General features: G+C 34.7%; 1 protein-coding gene across 3 annotated transcripts; it reads left to right on the plus strand.

The window, feature by feature from the left end:
- Positions 1 to 3,354: 3,354 nt before the first annotated feature.
- LOC107773132 (phenylalanine--tRNA ligase beta subunit, cytoplasmic) lies at positions 3,355 to 25,248 on the plus strand. Of its 3 annotated transcripts, none has more exons than XM_075245169.1 (20): positions 3,355 to 3,872; positions 6,336 to 6,400; positions 6,511 to 6,566; positions 7,477 to 7,577; positions 7,844 to 7,973; positions 8,095 to 8,210; positions 10,174 to 10,240; positions 10,408 to 10,449; positions 10,527 to 10,568; positions 10,704 to 10,780; positions 11,787 to 11,913; positions 11,998 to 12,165; positions 16,006 to 16,134; positions 16,231 to 16,332; positions 18,437 to 18,568; positions 22,316 to 22,390; positions 22,773 to 22,880; positions 23,970 to 24,065; positions 24,150 to 24,233; positions 24,961 to 25,248. In XM_075245169.1, exons 2-20 carry the CDS (start codon positions 6,343 to 6,345, stop codon positions 25,027 to 25,029), a joined length of 1,779 nt encoding a protein of 592 aa, XP_075101270.1. In that variant the 5' UTR covers positions 3,355 to 3,872; positions 6,336 to 6,342; the 3' UTR covers positions 25,030 to 25,248. The 3 variants fall into 3 exon arrangements, 2 of the variants coding, with proteins under 2 accessions (XP_075101270.1, XP_075101271.1); XR_012705608.1 differs by having other exon boundaries at positions 3,359 to 3,872; positions 23,105 to 24,065; XM_075245170.1 differs by lacking the exons at positions 6,336 to 6,400; positions 6,511 to 6,566 and having other exon boundaries at positions 3,367 to 3,872.
- The last annotated feature ends 783 nt before the right edge of the window (positions 25,249 to 26,031 follow it).

Raw genomic sequence — 26,031 nt, forward strand, 5'->3', positions numbered from 1 at the left:
AATAAGTGGCCTAATACCATGAAAGTTTAACATAAGCTTATTCGGATTTAATGTCTTGCATTAGTTAGAAAATTGTTTTTAATAATAATATCATTTTTTTTGCGGTTGAACAAGTAATAAATAAAAAGAAGCGCTTTTTAATTAATTTAGACGCTAGGCAATTAGTAGGCGTGCTTTAACTTCATGGAATCGCTTGTGTAACGTGATGTTTAACATTTAATAATTTAATTCAATAATGTCATACTGTACTCGTTAGTTTTAGTTAATTTTTAATTTAATAAATTCATTGCTAAACTCGCGGATTCGTTTACGTAGCGCGATAGTTAACTTTTAATAAATTTTAAAATTATTTTCTTCGAATGTAGTAATTTTCTCAAAAAGTAATAACGTACTAGTAATCCTTGTCATGACTGCGGATTCGCTTGCGTAGTGCGATTATGACAAAATTAATAAAATTTATCTTAGTCACACATTCGTTTGCCTGGTGCGGTTAGGATATTTTTATTCAAATCTTTTCTTTAATAATTTTAATAATTAAAAGTGGATAGGTAAAACATGAAAATCCAAATAAAGCACATTTTATCCAAAATAAATTCAAGCCAAATTTAAGTCAATAAAGCGACCGTTCTATAACCACGGGACTCGGAGAATGTCTTACACCTTATCCCCGGTCAACAGAATTCCTTACTCGGACTTTGTTTTCGCAGACCAATTAATAATAGAGTCAAACCTTCCTTTGATTATGGATTAAGATAAAAGGTGACTTGGAACACCGAAAAATCAATTCCAAGCGGCGACTCTGTAAATAAAATAATCCCTATTCAAATTTGTCACTTCAATTGGAAAAACTCTTTAACCCACAATCCATATAATAACACACTAATATATCTTTTTGGGGGTAAAAAAACGGGTGTGACAATGAGCATCTAATGAAAATAAACCGATCAACGAAAAATTTTGTTAGTCTTCAATATATAGGAAACTTGGACATAGTTGTTCTAGAAAAAACTAATCTAACATCCGTCGATTTGTTTTGAGAATTTGTAAAGGAATCAATTACTCATATTGAAGTAAAAATAAATAACAAGTTAAAGAGCACAATCTCATATGTAATTAGAACCACTTTATTATTGTGTAAAAGAAAAATATTTATATAAACTTGCCCCTATATTTTTTTATCCTTTAAAATTAGAATTTATATTTTTAAAATTATATAATTATTTTCTTTTTATTTTATATTTTAAAAATTAACTCAAAGTATTTGAATTATGTAGTAACTCGTAATATTTAGGAACACAAAATATATCATAAAAGATACTAACTTAATTTAGTTTTAGCTTTATATGAACTAATACAAAGAATTTCCACTTTGTTCAAAATGTTATAAATGTTTTTAGAGCATAGTACTAAATTTTTCCTTTAGTACGTGCCTTGTTATAAGGAATTGTAATTAGGAACAACAATTCTTTTTGAATGAAAATTATGGACGTACTTTTCTAGCTCAAGCATGATTAATGTTGTAAGGTTGGGCATATGTGTAGTTTAAATCGAAAAAGAATTTCATTATATTAGTTATTTATCATTAGATCCTTAACTTATACAAATATTTAAGGGCATAAAAGTCGATCAATATTTCAAGGATATTTTAGTCGTTCAACATTTAGAATAAATTATTCGTGCTTTTATAATAACTAGTCTCTACATTCGTGCGATGCACGAATATCATTTGTCAAATATTATAACGCGTACCAAAAAAAAAAAAAAACTTTAATTGCATATATACTATAAAATTAATCATGGATATGAACGAATTTTAATAACCACTTTCTTAATTTATTTATTTTTACAGAATATAACATATAGTCTAATAAACTCATTAACCTTATAAAAAAAAAGTTTATTAAACTCATCAATAAAGTTTTGACGCAATCACAGGACAAAACGAAACTATTTGGAATCACATAGTTAGAGATTAAGGTTGTAAAATCACGTTAAGAATACAACAATACCTTCTTCTTTTTTTAAGCAAAAAATTACTTTAGTTCAACCTTAATGATTCATGTTATGGAAGTTATTCTTCTTATTTTAAGATTCATTAATGACAATATCTAGATTGATTAATTGTAGTACGTCTCTAATATTAAAATTGATTTACTATTTAGAAACAAATCTCATTAACAACTACCTTAAAAAAAAGTAGTTTAATACAATCTAACTTATTTATTGTACCACATCGGTTTCCGAAAGTAATTCTTATTTGAACTTTTTTTCTTCGCTTGTTTGAAACTGTAAGATATGGGAATTGATTAAGACTTAAGAGTCTATTTGGAATTTCCTTCAATAAAAGAACTTTAAACCCGAAAAGAATTGAAATTCTTAGTCAATTTGTTCAAAGTTATGTGCTTTCCATCTTTGAAAGGTTAGAAAGATGAGAATACATATTTTTTTCTGGTCCAAGAGAATATATATGTACCAATATAATAAGGAAAGGACAAAGTTTATTAAGGGTAAAATATATGGCAAAACTTAGAAGATTCCGGTATTGTTATATATTCAACATAACAATTTTATTTAGTATAAAATTCCTTCAGTATTAGACAATCAATTTTGAGGCTACGTTCAAGATGTACCAAAAGTATTTGACCCAAAATAGGCTTGGCGTATATGTAGTTTAATTTAAATCGAAAAAGAGTTTCAGCCTTAGGTGATTTACGATTATATCCTTAAATTATACAAATATTTAAGGGTATAAAAGTCAATCAATATTTGAGGGATATGTTAGTCGTTCAACATTTAGCATAAATTATTCGTGCTTTTATATATATATATATATATATATATATATATATATATATTTAGTAGTAATATTTTTTATAGTTCCCAAATATGTTTTTTTATAACCAAAAAATCTCCGGGGGCAAAATGGCTCCAGGTTAGTGCCACACGGTTCTATACTCAATAGATAATGAGCCAACCCCTCTACCCTTGTCCACTTAAATTAACATCCCAAACAAACTTGATCAAAAATATTTTTGATCTTTACATTTTTCATTTTTTTAGATTTTAATTGCATTTGTAAAAACATTAAAATACCAAAAATACATTAGGCACTTTACATGCATTATTAGTTAAATAAATTAGTTAATTATTAGAAAAATAGTTAAATGGGTTAATTTTGCAAATTAGTTTTAAATTAGGTGTTGTTAAGAAATTGGTCAATTTTGAAAAAAAGGGGGTCTGCTAACTTGGGCCAATTTCAGCAGCCCAATCCCTATGTCTGCCCGGTCCATATCCTCTGACCCGCCTGGCCCAATGCCCTTTCCCCCTCGTTTAAACCAAACTATTTCCCCTACACCAAGGAGGACCGGATCCCCTCCCTAAAAAAAACCGTAGTAGCCTTCCCCTCTCCTTCTTCACCTCTCACTCAGCCGCCACCACTCTCTTTCTTTTCTCTCACCTCACTCAACTCTCACGTAAGGACAAGCTCACCTCCACACTCTCCTCTGCTCACACACACAGAGAACGCGGAGAAATTGCTCACCTTCCTCTCACACGACTCTCACCGGCATTCACTAACCTCCCAAAAATTCATCTCACTCACATACTTCACGGGCACACACACGAAACAGCTGACAACCAATTTTTGAATTTTACAAAATCAGATCCGAAGAAAAGAAGCAAAGAAAAATAAAAAAAAATTAGGATGAAACCGTGATTTCTGCAATTGTTGAACTGCTGTTTATTGTTATGGGTTTCCAAATCTGTTTGATTTGAGGAATTGCTTCGTTTTCTGCTGTTCTCTTCTTGCTGCAGCTACGTCTAAGAATTCCAGGCCTGTATTTGGTTGTCTACTATTATTTTCCAGCTAATAGGTATGTTAAATTTTATTCGTACTCCTTTTGAGCTTGAATCTGATTCACTTTGTTGGCATCCGAGAATTCGATTTCTTGTTTTAATTCTGAATTGATATGGATATCCTTGTATGCGGCAATCTGTTGTTTAGTTTGAAATATGGACATCTTTGGATTTTTAAGTCATTGAAGACTCTGCGTATTTGCTTAAGAATGGTTTAAATGTTTAGGACTTGAATTCCTCCCTTTTATTTGGCGGTTGAACTGTAAAGATACATTGTAGTGGCTGAAGGATACATGTGGAATGATACATGGCTTTTAAAATGATGTTATTCTGCTCATAAGTGTCATTAGTGCACCTAAATGTTTACTCATGTTTAATTAAGGGAAGGATATATGCTATTTCTAGTTAATACTTTGGATCTAATTATTCATGCCTTAATTAGTACTATAGAGATATTAATCCCAAGTCAATTGAGTTGTTATAGAATTAGTTGAAGCAGATCGTGGAATTTTGGTTGTTAACGTGATGCTAATAGGAATTGATTTTGGGTTTTGTACCATTGTTTGTCGATTCCCGGAAGACGTAGAGGCTGCTTTAAATTTTGGAAGAAAACATGTCAAGGTGTAGGTAACAAAATTGGGCCAACTTTACGACCCCTTTAATGTTGGCTCGTTGATTACTTGTACTCTGCATAATCGTGTCAATTGCAACAATAGTTAAGTGATAATACTCCCCCACAATAACTCCATAACTTATAACATTCACAATTAAATCTCAAAGTTAGCATTTGAACAATTCACTCATTAGATATGCTTTTAGACGCAATTAATAAATCATCGTGACTATGAGTACGGTTCTCGTGGCATAGTCATGATACGTAAATCCCAATTCGAGTGTGCGTTTCACGTGATTCGACTATAACTTCAAATAATAATAAAATAAACATGTTGTAAATTGCGGGTGCGTTTCACGTGACGTGATTCGCAATGTATACAAAAACAATAAGTGCGCGACATCGCGACTTATTTAAATAAATTCCATAAATATGAAAAGCGGTTAAAAGTTAAAAATGCACATAAGTCTTAAACATGTAATAAATCAAATAATTAGGGCAAGTATTAATTGTTAAGCGAACGTGCTAAAACCACGTAACTCGGGAGTGCCTCACACCTTCTCCCGGGTTAACATAATTCCTTATCCGGTCTTCTGTTCTGTGTTCGCGGACCATAAATAGAGTCAATTTACTCGATTTGGAATTTTAAAATAAACTGGTGACTTGAGACACCATGATAATTATTCCAAGTGACGACTTTGAATTATATACATAATCCCATTTCGAATAATGTCACTTTAATTGGAAAAACTCTCTTATCTTCGGAAAAAGGACGAGTGACCGAGTCCGACTGCCGCCGCTCTTATTCTCTTCCGAGTTTCGGTCACTCGGATGAGCATCATTAGTCGTCAGTCGTAGAAGAGTGAAGTGAAGTGAACCCTAAATTCTAAAATGAAAAATCTGATGAAATTAGGGGTGTTGGACTGTTGGTCTTCGATAATATTAAAGAGTAAAGACTATTTACTTATTTACTTTTTATTTTATTTGTTAATGATAATTGATATTAGGGCCACTGGGTCCAAAGTCCAAATTGGACTTTCAAAAGTCCTCTATAGCCCATATGTTCCAGGCCATCCCTAGTAAATACTATGTTCCATATAGAATTGTTCGGTTTTTTGGTTAACCGAACAACCGAGGCATCAAAACCGTAAACCGTACCGAACATCGAAATTTAATAATTTGTAAACCACACACTGACTGAATAACCGATTAAATCGAAACCGAATAACCGGAATTTACGGTTCGGCCGGTTTTTTCGGTTCGACCGGTATTATGCCCACCCCTAATTTAAATTTCAAAATATAAAGATTGCCCATGACATATGGTAATTAATCTATGCTTAATGTTGATAAACTAGGACAATAATCGACCGAACAAAAACCGAAGACCAACCGAACTGTAGTTTCAAACACCGAACCAACCGAAGTTATATTGGTTCGGTTGTTGGTGCACCAAATCAATAACCGAACACCGAACAAACCGAACCGAACTTCTTGCAAACCGCACCGCACTGACCGACGCCCACCCTTAAGACGTGGGGTGAGGAAGAAGTAGAAAGAAGAGGGGGCCCACTTTTTTATTTTTATTTTCTACGCGCTTTTATTTTTTATTTTTTTTTGCCACATCAGCTATTAAGTAGGAAAATAGTGCATTCTAAATATGTTGTAAAAAAAAACCCATTTAGTTTAAGTGTTCAATAATATGGTGTCTTTATGTATTTTGCCTAAATTAAAAAAAAACAATAATATTTGCTACTCCTATTTTGTTTTGGAGTTAGCTTAAAAAATAAGAATCGCCAAGTTTTCACCCCCAATACCCTTCCCCTCTTTCCATCGCTCTCTGATTTCCGGCCGCCGCCATTGTTCAGTGCCACCATGCCAACCGTCAGCGTTGGAAGAGACCGTCTGTTCGAAGCCCTTGGCTGTAGTTATAGTGAGTTTTCTCTTTCTCTCTCTCTCCCACTTTTGCCCTTTCGCACACTATCAAAATTGTGGCGTTCAAGTACCATCTAATTGAACTCGTTTTTTATGTGAATTTTGCAGCCTATGAAGAATTCGACGAATTGTGCTTTAAGTTCGGTATTGAGCTTGAGGAGGCTGTAAGCACCACCAAATCCCGCTTATTATCATACTTGTTATTTTTATATTTGAAAATCTAACTGAATTATCATACTTGTTCCTTTTTGATGAACTCCCCCTGTCATGTTTGATAACTACATTACTATTTGGGAATCAAACTGTTCAATCTTAGAATGTTTTTTTCAAAATATTATATAAATATTTTAACAATTTTAGAGAAATTGTTATTTAGTAGTAAGATTTTTTATAGTTCTCAAATTTGTTTTTTTTTGATAACCAAGAAATCTCCGGGGGCAAAATCGCTCCAGGTTAGTGCCACACGGTTCTATACTCAATAGATAATGGGCCAACCCCTCTACCCTTCTTCACTTAAATTAACATCCCAAACAAACTTGATCAAAAAATAATATCCCAAACAAACTTACTCTATCAAAAAATAATATCCCAAACAAACTTACTCTATCAAAATATAATATCCCAAATATGTTGATTTTTGTTTTCAATAAGTTGTGAATTGAGCATTTTTTATGCTTTTTTACTCTGGGTCAGTAACGTTTATGGGGATGGTGGAGTAATTTATATAATTGTTCCTTTCGTTCCGGCCTTCTGATTATAATACTCAGTTTTAGTTTTGTATCTTTGTATTTTTGCGTCGGTTTTCTAATTGGTGTGCTTGCTGCTGCCCTTCCTTTTATCTTTTCCCAAGCCGAGGGTCTTCCGGAAACGGTCTTTCTGCCTTCTTGAAGGTAGGGGTAAGGTCTGCGTACATACTACCCTCCCCAGACCTCACTTGTGGGATTACACTGGGTCTGTTGTTATTGTTGTTGTTGTTGTTGTTGTTGTTGTATGTGTTCTTCTCTTCAGCAAGTTTATTTCATCCAAGCATTGGTTGTTAGTACTGAGTTTATGCATTTGTGAAAAAAAATGTAGACAACAGAAAAAGCAATGCAAAGAAAAGAGAAGCATCTGGAGGAAGAGGCGATGGAAGATGATGGAGAGATTATATACAAAATTGAAGTTCCAGCAAACAGGTGGTCCTTTGTGCTTTTTATAATTAGATTGCTGAATGGATTTTCCTGAATTGGTAGAAAATCTTGGGGTTTTTGATTATGCTTTGAATATTTGGAAATAAGTATAACTGATTTTCACTTGTGGCTTACTAGCATTTTGCGCTTAATTCTGTTTAGTGGTGTGGGATTGTTAGAAATTTTAATTATTCATTATTTGAAGCATAACAGCGGTGCTGTTAATTCGGCACTGGCAGTGTAATATGTTTTCATTCAAATTGGTATTGCAGATATGATTTGCTTTGTCTTGAAGGGCTAGCTCAAGCTCTCCGAATATTTGGTGGGCTTGATCCGATCCCTACATATAAGGTGGCAAATATTGGTAAAGAATCTATGCTTGAAATGCATGTCGGAAAAGAGGTACGACTTGATAAAGCTATTTTTTGTTAAGTTTTTGTCCACCACTAAATGTGTGGTAAAGAAACTAAAATGGCTATAAAGAATTTTCTTATTGCATTAACCACTGTCCTTTCCTGTTTAGACATCCAAGATCCGCCCATATGTTGTGTGTGCTGTCTTAAGAGGTGTAACATTTGATGAGGCTAGGTACAATAGCTTCATTGATCTACAAGATAAGCTGCATCAGAACATTTGCAGGTATTACTATACTATAAAGAGCAGTTTGAAATTCCTATTTACCTTTTCTTTTCAGCTGAAATTCCTATTTACCTCTTTTAGTTGTTTTGGTTTCCGTGATGTTAAATTTTCCTTGGTGACATTTTGAAGTAGTGGTCGATTACTTGGGGGTGGAATTAATTCTTATACTTTTTATCTTTTTATTTCTCGGCTGTAAAAATACCGTAAAAAATTGTAGTTATGTTGTTAGCTCTCATAAGGAAATCACTGAGTAGGTAACTTGCACTGGTTTTCCTGAACTTACCATGCGTGTATGATGCTTCTGTACATGGGTTGGATACCCTTCAGTTCTTTTTCCCCCTTTAAAGGAAATTTGACTTGGAAAGAAATTATTTAGAAACCTTAGCTTGTTCAGTAAATGAGACCGGAAGTTTATAGATAAATTATGATATGAAAGGGTTACACTAATTATGCGCATTAGCTTATTTGTCGCAAAAAAATAAATGGGGTTATATTCTCAAGGTCTTTTAGAGCTTATGAGGGATAAGAAATACAACATATTTCACCTCGATGAGAACATAAGTCTTTTTCCGGGATAGGCATAAAGCACGTGTCTTCTCTTGTACTAACAATGCACCATTTATTTTCTAACATTTTGGAGACCAATTTTACGTGCCAACATGACTCAGGATGTACCCATTAATGAGAACTTCTTGATGGTAGAGAAGGGTACGTTTTGATACTGCCCTCTCTATGCTATATCAATGCACAACAATTAGAAGCTTTTATTGTTTCTTGAAGTAAGAAAGAGCTCACAGTTTTTTTGTTGTTGGTTAAACTGTAAAATAAGGAAGAATTCACAGCTATACTAGCATAAGAGCAGTTATAATAGCACAAGACGTACTTTAAAAAAACTCTGTCGCAAGCAAATAGTCTGGTATTCATTGTAGAAAGTTATTGTATCACAAAGTTCTGAGCGTCTGTTAAAGGTGGAAGGGTAAGGTGACATTTGAAATGTTTGCAAGTTTGGGTAAAACTTGTCTTCAGATCTATTTGTAAAATATGTAAAGATAGAAAGCAGGGGGTATCTTTTAATTCTTGAATTTTGGGGAAACTTGTGTGTCGATGGATGCAATGGCTTACATGCTGAGGAGAGAGTGTGCAAATAGTGTAAAAAGTAGCTGGATTCTATTTAATTGCTTAAAGAGGTATCCAGAGAACAGAAATTATTCTCTATTTCTTTCCTTTTCATTTCTACTTTTGGGGTGGGGTTGTATTTTTTGTTTCACTTCCGTTAGATGTAGAGGATCATTGACCTTAACTATCCCTTCATTTTTTTATCTCAACTCGTATACTGTGTATCTTTCCTACTAACCACCTCCAAGTTCTCATACTGACGTGATCTTTAGTAGAAGTGCCATGAATCGTGACTTTTGCTTTTTATTCCTTCTCTATTTGGGTATGAATAAAGATAAGATTTTAGAAGAATTCTCTATCACATAATGTATTATTATTTTGATTAAGATGGTGTTTGGGTCAGCTTGCGTGCACATTGACTAGTGCATGCTATCTCCCACTAGATATTGAGCTTTCACCAGATAACTCTACCTAAACAAAGTACAGGTAGACGTGAAAGACATCAGCTAGTATTTTGTGTCTATGCTGGGATTGAACCATGGCCTCCCATGTTTTAATCCACTTCATTGACCACTAGGCCACACCCTAGGGTGGTGATGGTGCTTATTATTATTATTGACCACCAGACCACACCCTTATGGGTTGCCAATTTTGAACTTTGGCCAACCTGTATGGGTTGTCAATATTGAACTTTTTCCCTGAGCAGTATCCATACTAAACTATTATGAATCATTCCTGAATTATATTGTGGGGAATCACATCGTTATTATCTTTAAAAATCCTGCATATGTTTTCTCCTGCTCACGCTTAGGTCCTTGTTGTTTATTCTCTTTTTTGCTTTTCCTAGGCGAAGAACCTTGGTGGCAATTGGTACCCATGACCTAGATACAATTGAAGGACCTTTCACATATGAGGTATACGGCAGTTGGTATACTTAACTCAAAGTTTTCCATGTATTACTAGTTCTAAAATTAGAGTGACAGCCTGATTTTTCCGTGTAAATCTGATTTTCGTGTACTGCATTCTTTTCCCTAAATAGTTTCTGATTGGATACTGAAACCTTTTGCCCCTCTAATTTCAGGCTTTGCCTCCTTCGGAAATTAATTTTGTGCCATTAAAGCAGGTAAGTGGTTTTATTTTGGCAGTTGGCCTAGGTTATGTTGGTGTTAATGCTGATATTGAAATTGGTTGTTTTTTCAGACCAGAAACTTCAGAGCTGATGAGCTGATGGAATTTTACAAAGTGAGTTGCAACTTAAGCTTTTATTCTTAGTCTGATTATTATTGTTTCTTGTTTAGGTGTTATGTTGAAGATTTACTGAAGTTAATTTTATGCTTTAAACAACATCTCTAACACATTGCCGCCCTGAATTTTTAGTCGGATTTGAAGTTGAAGAAGTTTCTGCACATAATCGAGAATTCACCAGTGTACCCTGTTATATATGATTGTAAAAGGTATCCAGTTTACAAATGAGCCTTCTGGTCTGGAGCTATCTTACTGCATTTATTTACTTCGCTGCATGCCAGTTGACCTCTTTGCTTACAGTTCATGATAAGAATTTATGGCTTGAAAATAGTAATAGTAATTAACTTTTTTGTGGGTCTTGAGAATTCTTTACTCCAATAGTTATATAGTTTCTGGTGTACTCCCTCCGTTTCAATTTATGTGACGTAGTTTGACTCAGCACGGAGGTTAAGAAAAAAAGAAAGACTTTTTAAACTCGTGGTTTTAAAAGCTTAAAGGGTAAAAGCTTTTGTGGGGCCTTCAATTTGTGTGGCCCTAAAAGCTTCTCATTAAGGGTAAAATAGGTAAAATGAAAAGTTTTGTTTTTCAAATATAGAAATGTTTCATTTGAGCTGTCAGATTCTTCTCTCTTTTAATCTTTGCATCTTCTGGATGTTTATATTTCACTTCATTAAATTTTTTTAATTAGAAATGTGTCATTCTTTTTGAAACGGACTAATAAGGAAAGTTTGTCACATAAATTGAAACGGAGGGAGTACTACTCTATTTTGCTTGCACATTCTGAATGGGATAGCTATTGACAAACTGTTCAATAAAACTCGAGAAACTATTAGGCAAATTGTATGGAGCCTGTCAGCACTCATTTTTTAGTTGGATATATCCTAGGCAGATTATTTTGTCTGGGACAGCTATTAATAGCTGTTTGGAATCTAATAAAATTGTCTATTGGAAACAACCTCTCTACCTGTATTAGGTAGGGGCAAGGTCTGCGTACAGACTACCCTCCCCAGACCCCACCTGTTTGGAATATACTGAGTCTGTTGTTGTTGTTGTTGTTAATCTAATAAAATCGATATGTTTACTTATCAAAGAAAGAAATACTTGAGATGCTTAGCTGTTATGAGAAGTGATCAATACCTGAATGCATGCGAAGGAACCACTATCTTTCTGCAACTCATTAATCTCTCTCTCTCTCTCTGTCTGTCTGTTCTGCAGGACTGTTTTGTCTTTGCCCCCCATTATCAACGGTGCACATTCAGCCATTACATTGAAAACAAAGAACGTGTTTATAGAATGTACAGCCACAGATTTGACGAAGGCCAATGTTGTTTTGAACACAATGGTAGGAATAGAAGAAGCTGAGGGGCTCTTTTTCTTTTCCTCCTTCAGTTTGCTGGGTGTTTGAATAATTAAATATTGTCTGCAGGTAACTATGTTTTCAGTGTACTGTGAGCGGAAGTTTGAAGTTGAACCAGTTAAAGTAACATATCCTGATGGAAAATCATTTCTTTATCCTGATCTCTCAATCTACAATATGAATGTGCCTTTGTCCTACATCACTGGCATCATTGGAGTTCAATTGCCAGAGAATGAGGTATTATAGAGTTTTGCCTTCCATTTTTTCTTCTTATCTCATATACACAAGTTTCTGTCATTTTATCTTCTTATCTTCATGAGAATCATGACAATTATGATATTGGTCACAAATGTTCTGCAATTTCCAATATATGAGACGTTCAGAATATAGCTGACAGAAACCTGTGTGCTATGGTGAATATACCAACTCCACATGGTTGCATAGACATTAGTGTGAGTGGTGGATATCGTTACAGTGTCTGGGGATTTTGATTGGTCTATAGTATAACTTATGCCTTATAGGAAAATAGGACATCCCTAAAATGCATCATATACAATGATAATTCATTTTTTTTAGTACTTCCATGTTTGTCTTGAAGCACCGAGTGTCTACTCCCTTCCATCAGATTGATGGAAACTAAGATACCACTCACTGTACTAGGACATCTTTCTATTAGGCTATTAGCTGCCACTAGATGCGATTTTTTGAAAAATTCTGTAGCTTGGCTTATTTGGAAGGGAATTGTGAATAACTATATGTACATTTGGATGAAACTGATTTGAAGTTGATTCATTTGCAGACAAATTTTGCTTGGCACAAGTGTTTGATTTAAAGAATATATAGTTTTGGAGAACCACTAATTTGCTTTAACAGTCAAATTGTTTAGTATTGGGGTGAAATAGGTCCAAATAGAAGGATGGATATAGGGGATTCATATAGCCAACCCAACTAGTTTTGGGTTGAGGCGTTCTCCCCTTGGACCGACTACAGCAAGCTCGCGACCGCAGGAACTGCATATAAGTTGACACGAGTTGTAGCTCCTCTTGCTAACATTTAAACATATTCTTGGTCGTCCTTAATGGAATTGAGATTCCACAATTTGATTGTCTTTTAAAAATTGAGCCAGATAACCAGAATATATGGAGTTACCTTTTTTTACTAGTTAATGTACATGTGAACATTGGAGTCATCAATCTATGAGCTTGTCCTCCCCAAAGTTTGGAATAAATAAATCCAAATTCTACCTGAAATATTTTGGTAGTTGTATAGGTTAAGAGGGATTAGGGTGGAGAATAATGATTGGATTCATGTTTGGCACCAAGGGGGGAGCACTCCAAAAGTTTATATGGACTCCAAAACTTTATGATATCTGAAGAGGATGCCAAAAACAACTCGGAAACTATCCGAGTTACTCTCAAATCCCTACAGATAACTACAAAAACTTCACTGTTTTTGAAAGGCATAAGAATGCCATTAAAGCTGGACTCAGGAGAAAAATTCATCAACATGAGGATATGCAAAACATAGCATTCAAGTTTCAAAAAGAAGAGAAGAAATGAAAAACAAATTGAGGAGCTGAGTCGCCAAGCCTAATCAAGAAAGCTTTTTTAAGTTTGTTGTTTTTTTTGAATTACTTTTCCATGTCTTAAATTTGCTTCAGAAAGTATCATCAAACGTGAGGCTGCGGTGTGATTCTGATCCGCTGGTTTAGTGTTCGGAAATCACATGTACTCATGGTACATTTATTGACTTTTATAACATGTCCTTTCTGGGTTTTCCTGCTATATACCTTGAATGAGAAGACCATTTCAGAATTACCAGTACATTGTTTAACTGCTCTTCAGAAATTTGTGGCAGTAGTTGTTTGTCCCTTTTTGCTTTGATGTGAAAGCATTATTACAACTTGGACTAGTGTTGACTTTTCTGTTTTACTAGTTTCTCGGCACGTGCGTTGTACGTGTATATCGAGTCTTGTGGTTTTTGATTTTGTATATTAATATCATCATTATTTTTAAAATAAAGCTTTTGAGTATATAATTATACATGAAAGAATAAAGTGTATATGTGAATGATCAAATTAGAATGGTTATTTGTTTGTCGAGGACAAAATAATTGAATCGTCTAAACCTACTAAGATGAACAATCAACAAGCATACCTATATTTTACAAGTTGCATAAATTACATTATATTTCATCTATATAGGACATAAAATAAACACTTGCATGCACTTATGTTCTAATAACTTAATCTTTTATTTGTAACTATTATCTCTCTTATTCTACTTCGTCCTTTTACAATATATGGTTTTACTGTTACTAAAATACAAACTACATCTGAAAAGTATGAGATTAAAATAAGTGCGTAAACATGTACAAATATAATTCATACATTCCTATATAAAATAAATTACCAAAGATAGTGCCGACACATAAATTTCTGCAAATGATAAATGTGGATCATCATATAGTGACTTGTTTGTTGATGTCAAGATGATTTGATATCATCTAAACATAAGGTGAGACAATCAAAGTTTAATTGGATAAATCTGACTTCTTACTTATTTTTATTTTATGAGGTACAAACTGCAGTGAAGCGTATCTTAACTAATACTTCTTTATAGATTATATTCTTAACTAATACTTCTTTATAAATTATATTCTTGGCATATGTTTATTTCATCTATTTTGATTGCTCTATCATGACCCGGGCTCTTTGTTGACATTGATATCCTCTTAAGTGCAACGTAAAATTGGCCACGTGAGAAAACATATTGTGGTAGATACGTTAGAAATTGTTTGACCATATATTATTTATCATCATTGCAAAATATAAACGTACAATGAATTATTTTTGAACGAATTTAAAAGATATCCTTCATTTGGGGGGGGGGGGGGTGAGAGGGAGACCTTTGAATTTTTAGGATAAAAGTATACTTGGTAGCAGATTGACCCGCTATAATTTTTGCATGTATGACATTGGCCGGTTTAACATCATTAATCTTTTCAAAAGCTCGCAATCTTTTCGGCAAAATTTCACATGATAAAGTAACATTTATATTGATTACATCAATATTTTAAGATTACAAATTGCATAAATATCATTAACTTATCCTAGTAGGTCAATGATTATTTTTTATTAAAATTTGTTTGATTTTAACTTACCTTTCATTTGTAACTATTATCTCTATTATCTTGCTTCGTTCTTCTCAAATAAGTGGTTTCGCTGTTACTAACATGCAAACTGCATGACACACACATTATGTTGTATTACTTTGCTAACATAAACTCAAGAATTGAAAAATGGTATTGCTATCATTAAACAAATAATGACAATTGTTAAGCCAACTCTCGGGGATAATTTCAAAATTTTATAAAGTTTCTCCATTTTTTTCAAGGAATATAAAAAGGAGAAAAATGTCCATGAAAACCTACCTTGCAAGAAGGTTTCATATCAAAAAGAGATATGAACCAAAATCATGGACTTTTTTATTTTAAATTTCAGTAACCTCTCATTTTAGGATGTCTGTTATTTTCTTATTTTATATTTTAATTGATATGCCTGCACAAAAATGAAACGTTCGCCGTTAGACTTCAAGGTTTTAAAGAGTCGCTAGCTTCACTAATATGAAGGATCACATCTTTTCAAATAAATTTAGTGTCTTATTTAAAATTTGATGTTTTATTTAAATTCTTGGTATAAGTTGGGTATTTAGGTTATTTAAAAGGGTATTTAAGTAATTCAACTTTTTAGTTAAGAGCTTCCCACTTTTATAATAATATACTCCCTCATTTTCAATTTATGTGAACCTATTTCCTTTTTAGTCCGTGCCAAAAAGAATGATCCCTTTTCCTATTTGGAAACAATTTACCTTTATGCAATGATTTATAGCCACACAAAATATATGTGCCTCATTTTACACCACAAATTCAAAAGTCTTCTCTCTTTTCTTAAACTCGGTGCCCAGTCAAATGGATTCACATAAATTGAAACAGAGGGAGTAGATAGATTATCCTATGGGTAGGAAATAGAAGATTGAATTTTTTCGTTAGACTCTAAACAGCCAAACAACATTTCAGGTGGCTAGTTTGTTGCATAAAATGCAATTGCGTGCAGTGGAATCTGTCTCAGAAAATGCAGAAGTCAAGTTTGTCGTATCGGTACCTCCCACAAGAAGTGATGTCCTTCATCCTTGTGATGTAGCAGAGGTATTTGCTTTGATGCATTACTGCTTATAGTTACTATCCCACCATAGCTTTGCTGTCGTTCTTATATGGCTTCAAACTCTGTATTCTTTTCAAAAGGATGTTGCAATTGCTTATGGCTACAATGAGATCCCGAAGAGAAGACCTGCATCATTGAAGCCTTTACCTCTCAGTCAATTTAGTGATCTAATTCGGTCGGAGGTAATGTGTTTATACACCTCTGTGTTTGAGAGTTCATATTGTAGACACAGACTTCAAGCTGTCATGGGCATTTATTTGTTTTGCAGAAGGTAGCATCATTCTATTGTGTTTCTGTATAGTTTCTGTTAGATGTGATCTTTCATAAAATTATTTCTTCTCTTGATATTGCCTCTTACTTGAAGGTGATAATATATTTTTGGGACTTTTAGAGTTTGTTAAACAAACTTTAACCTTTTATCAAGTTCTAGCCAGGAAGGGGTGGGGAGGGAGTTTCAAAGTCTCAATTTTAGTTCCAATGTTTTTTGTATTCTAGCTGGATTATTACCCCTTCCTGTGCTGCCTTCTTCGTTTATTTTCTTTTGATCAGGTACTTCCCTCTTCATTTGTTCTTTTCACAATTTGGTCTTCAATTAATTGCAGTCGTTTCATTTACATTTCTTCATGGTATGCTGTTGTAGATAATTAATGCTTATCGGATAAGGGTCTGATTTGCCCCTCTACTATCATAAATAGGCCTTATTTACCCTCCGTTTACAATTTCTATTAAAAATATCTCTACAGTTATACATTAGGTTCATATTTACCCCTTACACGTTAAAATGGGTTACATTTGCCCTTCGTTATACTTTAGGATCATATTTACCCCTCTACTCTTCAAAAAGGGTTACATTTGCCCTTCGTTATACTTTCTTGATATATTTATCCTTACAATTATACCCTACATTTACCCTCATCCAGTAGATCGCCATGTCCCACCTTTGTTTTCCTACATGGCGCCTATGTGGATTTCTTTTTCTTCCAATTTAAATATGGTCACCTATTTAAGATAATTTAACCCGCCCACCCAATTTAAATAAGACTTCATTAACTCCATTGTTGTGCAACTTTTTGTAATTTACTTTGGTTACTGCAATAATTGTGAGATGTATTGGATTAGTGATTTTGAGTTCAAAGTTATTATTTGCCAATATGTTGTCGCTGCGATAACTATTGTATTTCGCACAATCTTCATAAATGCCGTATCAGGAAATTGCTTTTCGTGAATCAATCATGATCAATTGACCTAGTTTAGACTTTACAGAGTTGTATCTCTACAAACACTTCAAAACATCATTGAGTGATTCATGTCTCCTAACTCCTAAGTATTAAAGGGAAACAAATTAACATAGACAAAGGTGAAATAATTAAATAAATCAATTAGAGATAACACTATAGTTTCGTTCACTCATTGTCCAAAATTTTCTCGCTCTCCGAAAAACATGGAGCTGACCCGGAGAAGAGAGATGGACGAGTGAGGGTGGGGGGGGGGTTGGGAATTATGATTTCCATTTATTTTAGTTAGTGTGTCTTATTTAAATTGGGTGGACGGGTTAAATTATCTTAAATAGGTGACCATATTTAAATTGGAAGAAAAAGAAATCCACATAGGCGCCATGTAGGAAAACAAAGGTGGGACATGGCGATCTACTGGATGAGGGTAAATGTAGGGTATAATTGTAAGGATAAATATGTCAAGAAAGTATAACGAAGGGCAAATGTAACCCTTTTTGAAGAGTAGAGGGGTAAATATGATCCTAAAATATAACGAAGGGCAAATGTAACCATTTTAACGTGTAAGGGGTAAATATGAACCTAATGTATAACGGTAAGGATATTTTTGATAGAAAAATTAAACGGAGGGTAAATAAGGTCTATTTATGATAGTAGAGAGGCAAATCAGACCCTTATCCGAATGCTTATTGGTGTTATGCATTTTGTTTATGCATTTCAAGATATAAATTTTGGTTTCCAGTACAAACTCTGTGCTGATGATTTGATTAATATATTGGATATGTCACCTTCCCAAAAATAATGCTTATTGTTATTGGTGTTATCTGATTAGACTATATGATATTGGTGTTATCTGATTAAACTATATGAATAGTTCTTTAAATGCAGCTTCGTACTCTAGTATTCTGTGCGAGTCACATAATTTCTCTAAAAAACACTAACTTGTTTTTTTCCCTCATGTTGTCCTGTGTATACGTATTCGATTGCATCCTTGATTCACAAGTTATTGTTGATAACTTGCTTTTCATCTAACTTAATGTCTTTTCAATTTTAGATTGCAATGGCTGGTTACATTGAGGTCCTAACATGGATCTTGTGTTCCAAGAAAGAAATTTCTTCCATGTTGAACTGTGAAGAGGATAAGTCTGCTGTAATCATTGCTGATTCTCGTACATCTGAATTTGAGGTGAGTCTGCTCTGTCCCGAAAAGAGTTTAAGCTATCAATCGACTCTTTGGTCCTCTGCCAGAAACCCCCTTATGGCATGGTTTAGTCAGTTATATTAGGAAGAAGAAGATTTAGCATTTTCACTTTGAATATTCTTCTTGATTAAAAAATAGTATTTTATTTCGAATCTTGTGCATGTGCAGTGAGATAAACACAAGATGTATTGAAAAGAGGCTGATTAAAACACATAAGTTTATGCCAGTTGTTCTATGCGGTGTCTTGGTGGGCTAAGATAGCCTTCCCTCCCTCCAAATTGTGATTTAGCTTTGGCGTAGTTTTTTTTTAAATTTTCTTTTTTATGAAGAGGTATTATAAATGGCATCAAGTAGATGCATAATAACGCAAGTACAAAAGTGAGAGTTTATTAGCTCTATTACAATGAGGCCTATGCTAAGGATAAAGAGCTAACAGAGTCCAAAAGTTTGGCATGATAGTCTGCAGGGGACAAACTATCTCAGCTACATAAATTTTAAAGACAAGTAGCCTTAAGGTCGTGGTTTGGAGTTGATATTCCATCAAAACATCTTCTATTCCTCTCATTCCAAACACACCAAAAATACAAGTAGGATGTAGGCATCCTTGAGACTGTTAGGCACGACCCATCTTAAACCAAAACTGTGATAAACATGTTCCAAATATCAGCAGCTACCTTTCGCTGATTTATTGGAAGTTCTTGGTGCTGCATTGCACATATACTCTGCTTTTCCCCCTTAAAAGGCCCACATTAGCACTACAAAAGCTTTTTATAAGTTTACAGGTCTAGTGATCTCAAAAGATCCACTTAATCACGTGCCATTTACATGAACTGACCGCTTAAAAGATATAAAGTTGTAAGGCAATTATCTTTTGGTAGTCTTGAATAAAGTTGTAAGCCTCTCTACCCCCCACAAGGTAGGGGTAAGGTCTACGTACCCCCAGACTCCATTCGGTGGGAATATACTGGGTATGTTGTTGGTGTTGTTGTCTTGAATAAAGTTGTAAGACAATTATACTTAAAACTATGCATCAGATGTGCCACTCCCTCATATGTATTATTCCTTCCTTTCCATATTTGCCACATAATGCTTAAAAGGGTTGTGCCTCAGAAGTTGAAACATCCTAACTACCTTTGGGACTGGGCATCCTCCCCAACTAACGAGGCATTGGCTATTTTTTTTCAGCGCCTTCTGTACTATCCCAAAAATGAAAGAAACATGTTCCACAGCTCCCATGTCAACTCTCAATGTTCATAGTTTCTGGGACCTCTCCGGCATCTATAGCACTGCATTTTTCCTCTTTCTTGGAGATGGTCTTGCATGAGTATTGCCACACACGTGGCTTCCCCTGTTAAAAAGAGAGAAAAAAAGATATACCTTTAGTGAACCCTTTGTATTTCAAATTGCACTCCTTCAACCCTTTGTATTTCAAATTGCACTCCATGGAAGGCTTTAAAAAATAAGGGATAGGGAGAGTGAGGCTCTTGAAACTAAATTAGACTAGAAAAAAACACGGGAATTAGCACCACAAACATGAGTGATTTTACCTCGAAGAGACAACAAAGCAGAAGGACAGCACTGTCTATATATCAATCTCATTCCCATGTTCTTGTAGAGGATGTTGTAGAGTTGACTATGAACTTTTCATGCTTTTCTCTCCTTCCTTGATCACCTGATGAGGGTGTACGGTATAGTCTTGATAATAGATGTTTTAAAGGTTATATACAAGAAGGGTTTACCTTAGGAACGAAAGCAGCAGACCAACACAAGTGCTCAGCATCCAAGCAATAATGCCATACTGCAAAGTCGTAGCAGATTTTATGCAAAATTAATAGTGAAAACAGTGAGCATCTAATGCAAGGAGTGGACAGAAACTCCACATTGCAGTAAAAAGGTCTCAACCTAATAGTATTTGACAACTCTTAAAGAAGAAAATTACATTACTTAACTTATGTATACAACAACAACAACAATAACAACCCAATATAATCCCACTAGTGGGGTCTGGGGAGGGTAGTGTGTACGCAGACCTTACCCCTACCATGAGGTAGAGAGGCTGTTTCCAATAGACCCTCGGCATCCTTCCCTCCAAGAACTCCCCACCTTGCTCTTGGGGTGACTCGAACTCACAACCTCTTGGTTGGGAGTGGAGGTTGCTATTTGATGCTACTTTTTCTCCCCCTTTACTGGATATTGTTGCTTCCTGATGGTTACTATTTGATGCTACTTTTTCTCCTCTTTGCTTATCGTCTTTTGCCTCCCTCTTCCTTCTTTCTCTCCCCTTTTCTTCTTCTTCTCCCCTATATTCTTCCTTTCCACCTTTTCTTGAGCCGAGGATCTATCGAAAACAGACTCTGTACACACTACCCTCCCCAGACCCCACCCATGGGATTATACTGGGTATGTTGTTGTTGTTGTTGTTTGTCTTGACTGTTGTGAAACTAGTCTTTTCAAGTATTTTCTATTGCTCCAGCTTTTGCCTTGTGACTTAATCTCATACAAAGTCCAAGGTATGTTGGGAGGAGGGAGAAGATCCAATGCCATAACCTGACATTCTTGGAAGCTCTAAATATCATTAACCCATAGAGACAGATCTTTGCCAAGATTAATGTGCATTGCTTTACATGCTGTGCCTTGTAGGACCTCTCTGAATCTGAGTTGTTCTCCTGCCTTACAAAAAAATGATGGAATCCACTGAATGCATGTGTAGAAGGTATTATAGGATAGCCAGATTAGTCCGAACTGGAAAACCTCTTAGCCAATAATTTTCCACAACTTCCATCAACTTTTTGCTTAGCACCCATAACTAGGATGGATAAGAACGTATTCTCCTTTCTGATGTCTAGCTTACACAATAATCCTTTATTGCCGTCCTTCAATCTGAAATCTATGCATCCATTTGCTTGATTTGCGTATATCATTTGTCTGCCATCCAAAACCAAATTTTGTGCATCCAGTCCAATATGCGCCTATGATTTCTTTCAACCTGAAAATACAGCTTATGCATGTTCTTATATATGCCGACAATTAAGCTGATAAGCCAGATAAATTTTCCAACAGTCCAACCATACTCTTCTTACTGTATAAAATGGCCCTTTAAGCTTTTCTAGGTTAATCCTGATTTGCCAGATCCTAGATTTTCTCATTACAGGCCAAAGAATACCAAGTAGAATGTCAATCTATTGAATATCCTACTGATCCACAGAATGTTGTCGCCTCAAATGGCTTCAAGCCCAGGTAGCACTTTTTCATCGCCTACTGCCACACAAAACACGATGCACATGCAGATATGTGCAATTTCTAAGTGGCATGTAGAAGAAAGAATCATGATAAGGTTTTCATGCAACCCAAAATAAGAAGTTTGTATTTGATATTTTTCATTTATGCTCTTTGCTTCTTTTAGGAAATTGTTGTATGTCAAAATTAGATATCTTGAATTCAAACTTAAACATGTCTCTTCCCTAGTAAAGGGAGAGAGGACGCTGCGGAGGTAGTTAACGTAGATGAGGAAAAAGTCGTTTTTATTTTATCCCCTTGGTCCAGTCTAGTGAAAAAGATTGTTTACCTACTTAAAGGAGATGCTGCTTTGTGTAATTATTCTGTTCTTGATTTAGATTTAGTTCAATGCAAACTACACACTTTTTTTAAAAAAATTGTACAAAGTTGCAGGTTTCTTCTATTTGCATAATTATGTACTAAATGCTGGTAACTGAAACAGCTCTTGCTTTGCAGGTTGTGCGGACTAATCTCATGCCTGGATTATTGAGAACCGTTGGACATAACAAGGACCATCCAAAGCCTATGAAGGTAAATGAATATAACTAACTTCTGCATGGTTTCCTGCCATTACTCCGCCACTGGCATTATTGCTTAAATGTGTGAAGTAAGCTCAGGATTGCAATTAATGAGAGTTTTAAGTAAATAGCAGTACACAACAAGTCGTCTAATAGAATAGAATATTTTCTGGCCAACCTTGTGAGTTATACGGTTGAATCTTTTCGAGAAGGAAGTAGGCTATAGAAGTTTAATCATGTGCGAGATGTTTTTTATAACAACCAGTGAAGGGATTTTATGCTTAATTAAAAGTTATGTGACCATCTTGTTACTGTCATGCATATCTCCTTTGCCATTTCTTTTGAGAGTAGCTTCTGCATGTTAGATTCAATGTTTTTATCTCATTTTGGTTTAGATTTTTGAAGTTGGTGATGTAGTCCTGTTAGATGGCACAAAGGATGTTGGTGCAGTAAACCGTCGCCACCTTGCTGCTCTGTATTGCGGCGCTAACTCAGGATTTGAGGTACAGATATACCCCATTTGTAGCTCATATATCGGTAGTTTATCTGTTCTGCAAAATCTTCTTGGCGATCGCCGTGGATGTGAACGTGCTATTTGAAATGCATAGAGACTTTCTGTAGCATCTGCTGCACATTACAAGCTCCAGTTGTTGGAATATGAATTGTAATTTGGGTGAATATTTTACTTGTAAAGGAAGCTCAGTTAGGTCTATACTTTTTTTTTCAGGGAGATTTGGTTACCACTTGCCAGTGAAAATTTAAATGGGAAGGCTGCTGGGCATATGAAAATAGTTCTATTGCCTCAGTCATGAATGTTATTTCATAATGGAGAGCTGGACCTAATTATGAATTCACCTTTGCCATCCAGTCCCTGCAGATTCTCTTTTCGTCTTCCTCTCAGAGTGACCCGTTTCCATTTTCTCCCTCTGTTGCAATAAGATTGACCTACTTCCTTTTATGATCTACCCTAATTAGCTTGGCCTCTCTTTAAAGGGCAAAATTTTCTCCCTCCATGTTATTTCAAATTGGATGTGACATCTTTCAGTTGAGTTCTCCACTTTTACATTTGGAACGATTGTTAAAACACTTATCTACCAAATTTAATATAATAATCAATTCAAACATTTTGCTCTTAAATCTTGTGCCAGTTAGAATAGGTTGCTATATTTGATTTGAGGGAGTATCTTCTTTGACATGGATCATTGCAAGTACCATTCTCCTTTTTGCAAGAACTACTTGTATGCACAGAGAGTTCTGGAAAAGTCCATCATTAGCTTAGGTGGTAGAGAATATTTTGTAATCCTTCTTCAACATCAGTTGTGCTGTGATGATTTCTGCAAATCCTGAACTTCTTAGCCAGGACCAAATTTAGAAGGTTCTTGAATAAAATATATTTCGCCATTTTGCTTGAAGTTCTACTCTAAAAATATCTTGAGTGTAACTTCCTTAAATATAAGTTATTCTGTCTTCCAAGCAGTGGTTTGATTGCTTCATTCTGTTATCGGAGTCATATGTATAATTATAATGGTCCTGTAGGTTGTGCACTAGCTTCTAGACACTCAAAGGCTTGACTGTCTTGACATTTTTTCCAGCTAATACATGGTCTAGTCGACAGAATCATGGAAGCAACTGGAACTTCTTTTGTATCACCTGGGGACTGTGAAGGCTACTACATAGAAAGATCAGAGGTACTGTTTGCATTTTTCCAATTCTCTCTTTCAAGCATTATGAGTATTGCTGTCTGTGCTTATTTCTGTCTTATTGTGTCATAGGAGCCTGCATTTCTTCAAGGAAGACAAGCTAAAATTGTTTACAAAGGAAATCAAATTGGAACATTCGGAATTGTGCACCCTAAGGTATAACTATTAGTGTTTAGGTTATATATGGCATCAACGTAAAGATTTTTTTATTATCAGGTCACTTAAAGAATATCTACAGGTAAGCCTCCTTAAAATGTGGGATTTGTTAAGACAGATTACCTACTACAGTACTACTCTTGTTGGGCTATAGGCAATTGGTTTCTACTTATTTTCATTTGGATGCTTGGTGCAGCCACTTCTCACTCACTCTTGAAATTTCAATTAAGATGTACCGTTGCCTTGATATTATAGATCATTACAGTGACCACCTCAAATATTTGTCTTTGGAGAGTTAAGCTGACACTAAATTCATGATAAAGAATTCTGAGCATGCCATAACAGCCTTAAATTCGCCTAATATTTTCGTCTCTAGACAGTATAACTTTCTACAGTTGACAAGGATGGAGGCCACCCCTGTTAACCTGAAAAAGAAAACTTACCAGTGTCATGAACTGCTTAGTTTTGGATATTTTTCATCTTTTGCAGTTTGATTACCTGTCAATACTTTTAACAAATGAAGTAGCAGATTAAGACACTTTTAGATTGTTCCAAAAAAATTGTGTACTGATTCATAATAGAGCATGTCTTTCGAACAATTGAAAATAACAGGCAAAGGTTCCCGGTTGTGCATTGAATTTAGACCTTATGGTATGTGTGGGCTGTTTTCAAGTGCAAATTATCATTCCCGATTCAGGAGTTTTATGTTTTGGCTATTTGGTTTCAGGTCCTCAAGGAATTTGACATCCCAGATCCATGCTCCTTTGTGGAGCTGGACATGCAGAGTTTCTTGTAATGTGGTGACAATTTTGACAGATGTCTCTCTGTACTGATTGATACTCTATAATTGAGGTAGAATTTAGAAAGATGATCCACATACATTTTGGTTCGATTATTGTATGAGAGGAAACCCTCCTCTTAAGCATCATTGAGATAATCATTGGTTGTTAGCCTGGTTAATTATCTTCCTTTGAGCAACATAACTTTTGTTATAAGAAGCTGTTCTCTTGTTTTCCCTTCCTTGTATCTTAATGCGTGAAAACAGCCTAACCACTTTGCTATTGTCCATGCTCCACGTTAGAAAGCTAAACCCTAAACTCAAAACCAATGTTGATGAAACATAAAGAAGCTAGAGTTTTACTAAGGTCTTGACGTAAGGTTTTACTCTTGATACATACAAGTACTTGGTCTGCAATGAGTATGATGGTGCACAATTTTACATTATGTTTACTTCGAGTGGGGTTTTGATTCATCTTCAGTGGTAATTTGCTGCCCATGTAGGAGGCTTATAGGTTTTTCTTAAAGATTTAACAAAAGTTTAACCTTAATAGCTAGTTAAGTTTAGTAAATTAATAGGATTTTCTTGTAATTATAGTGTTTAAGAAAAAAATAATTTAACAGTTGAATCATTAGAGACAATTAGTATCATGACGGGAGGAAGGAGTCTTACATATCAGGCTTTTACGTTTCATCAACTTGCAGTTTGGAGCATTAAAACAAGCGTACAACTTTAATTTAGACTTTGATCTGCATATTTTTTGGCAAGTAATATTCATATTATTTAGCTAATATGATATTTAGAACAATTCAGTTCTAAACCATGTAGTTCTAGGTGACATATTTTGTTAGTTTAAATAAAATATTTTTTTCACTAATAAAACTTATCGGGTGAGGGGTAACTTTTATCTGTAAAGAAGTTATCGAGTTTTATGGCTTTGCTGCAAATGCAATAATCAGTAAATTCAGGGCTCACGACATGGCACAACCACCTTTGACATTTTTAGCTACTTTTAAGCAT

The sequence above is a fragment of the Nicotiana tabacum genome, chromosome 22 (genome assembly GCF_000715075.1).
Source record: "Nicotiana tabacum cultivar K326 chromosome 22, ASM71507v2, whole genome shotgun sequence".
In the NCBI taxonomy this organism is placed as follows: Eukaryota; Viridiplantae; Streptophyta; class Magnoliopsida; order Solanales; family Solanaceae; genus Nicotiana; species Nicotiana tabacum.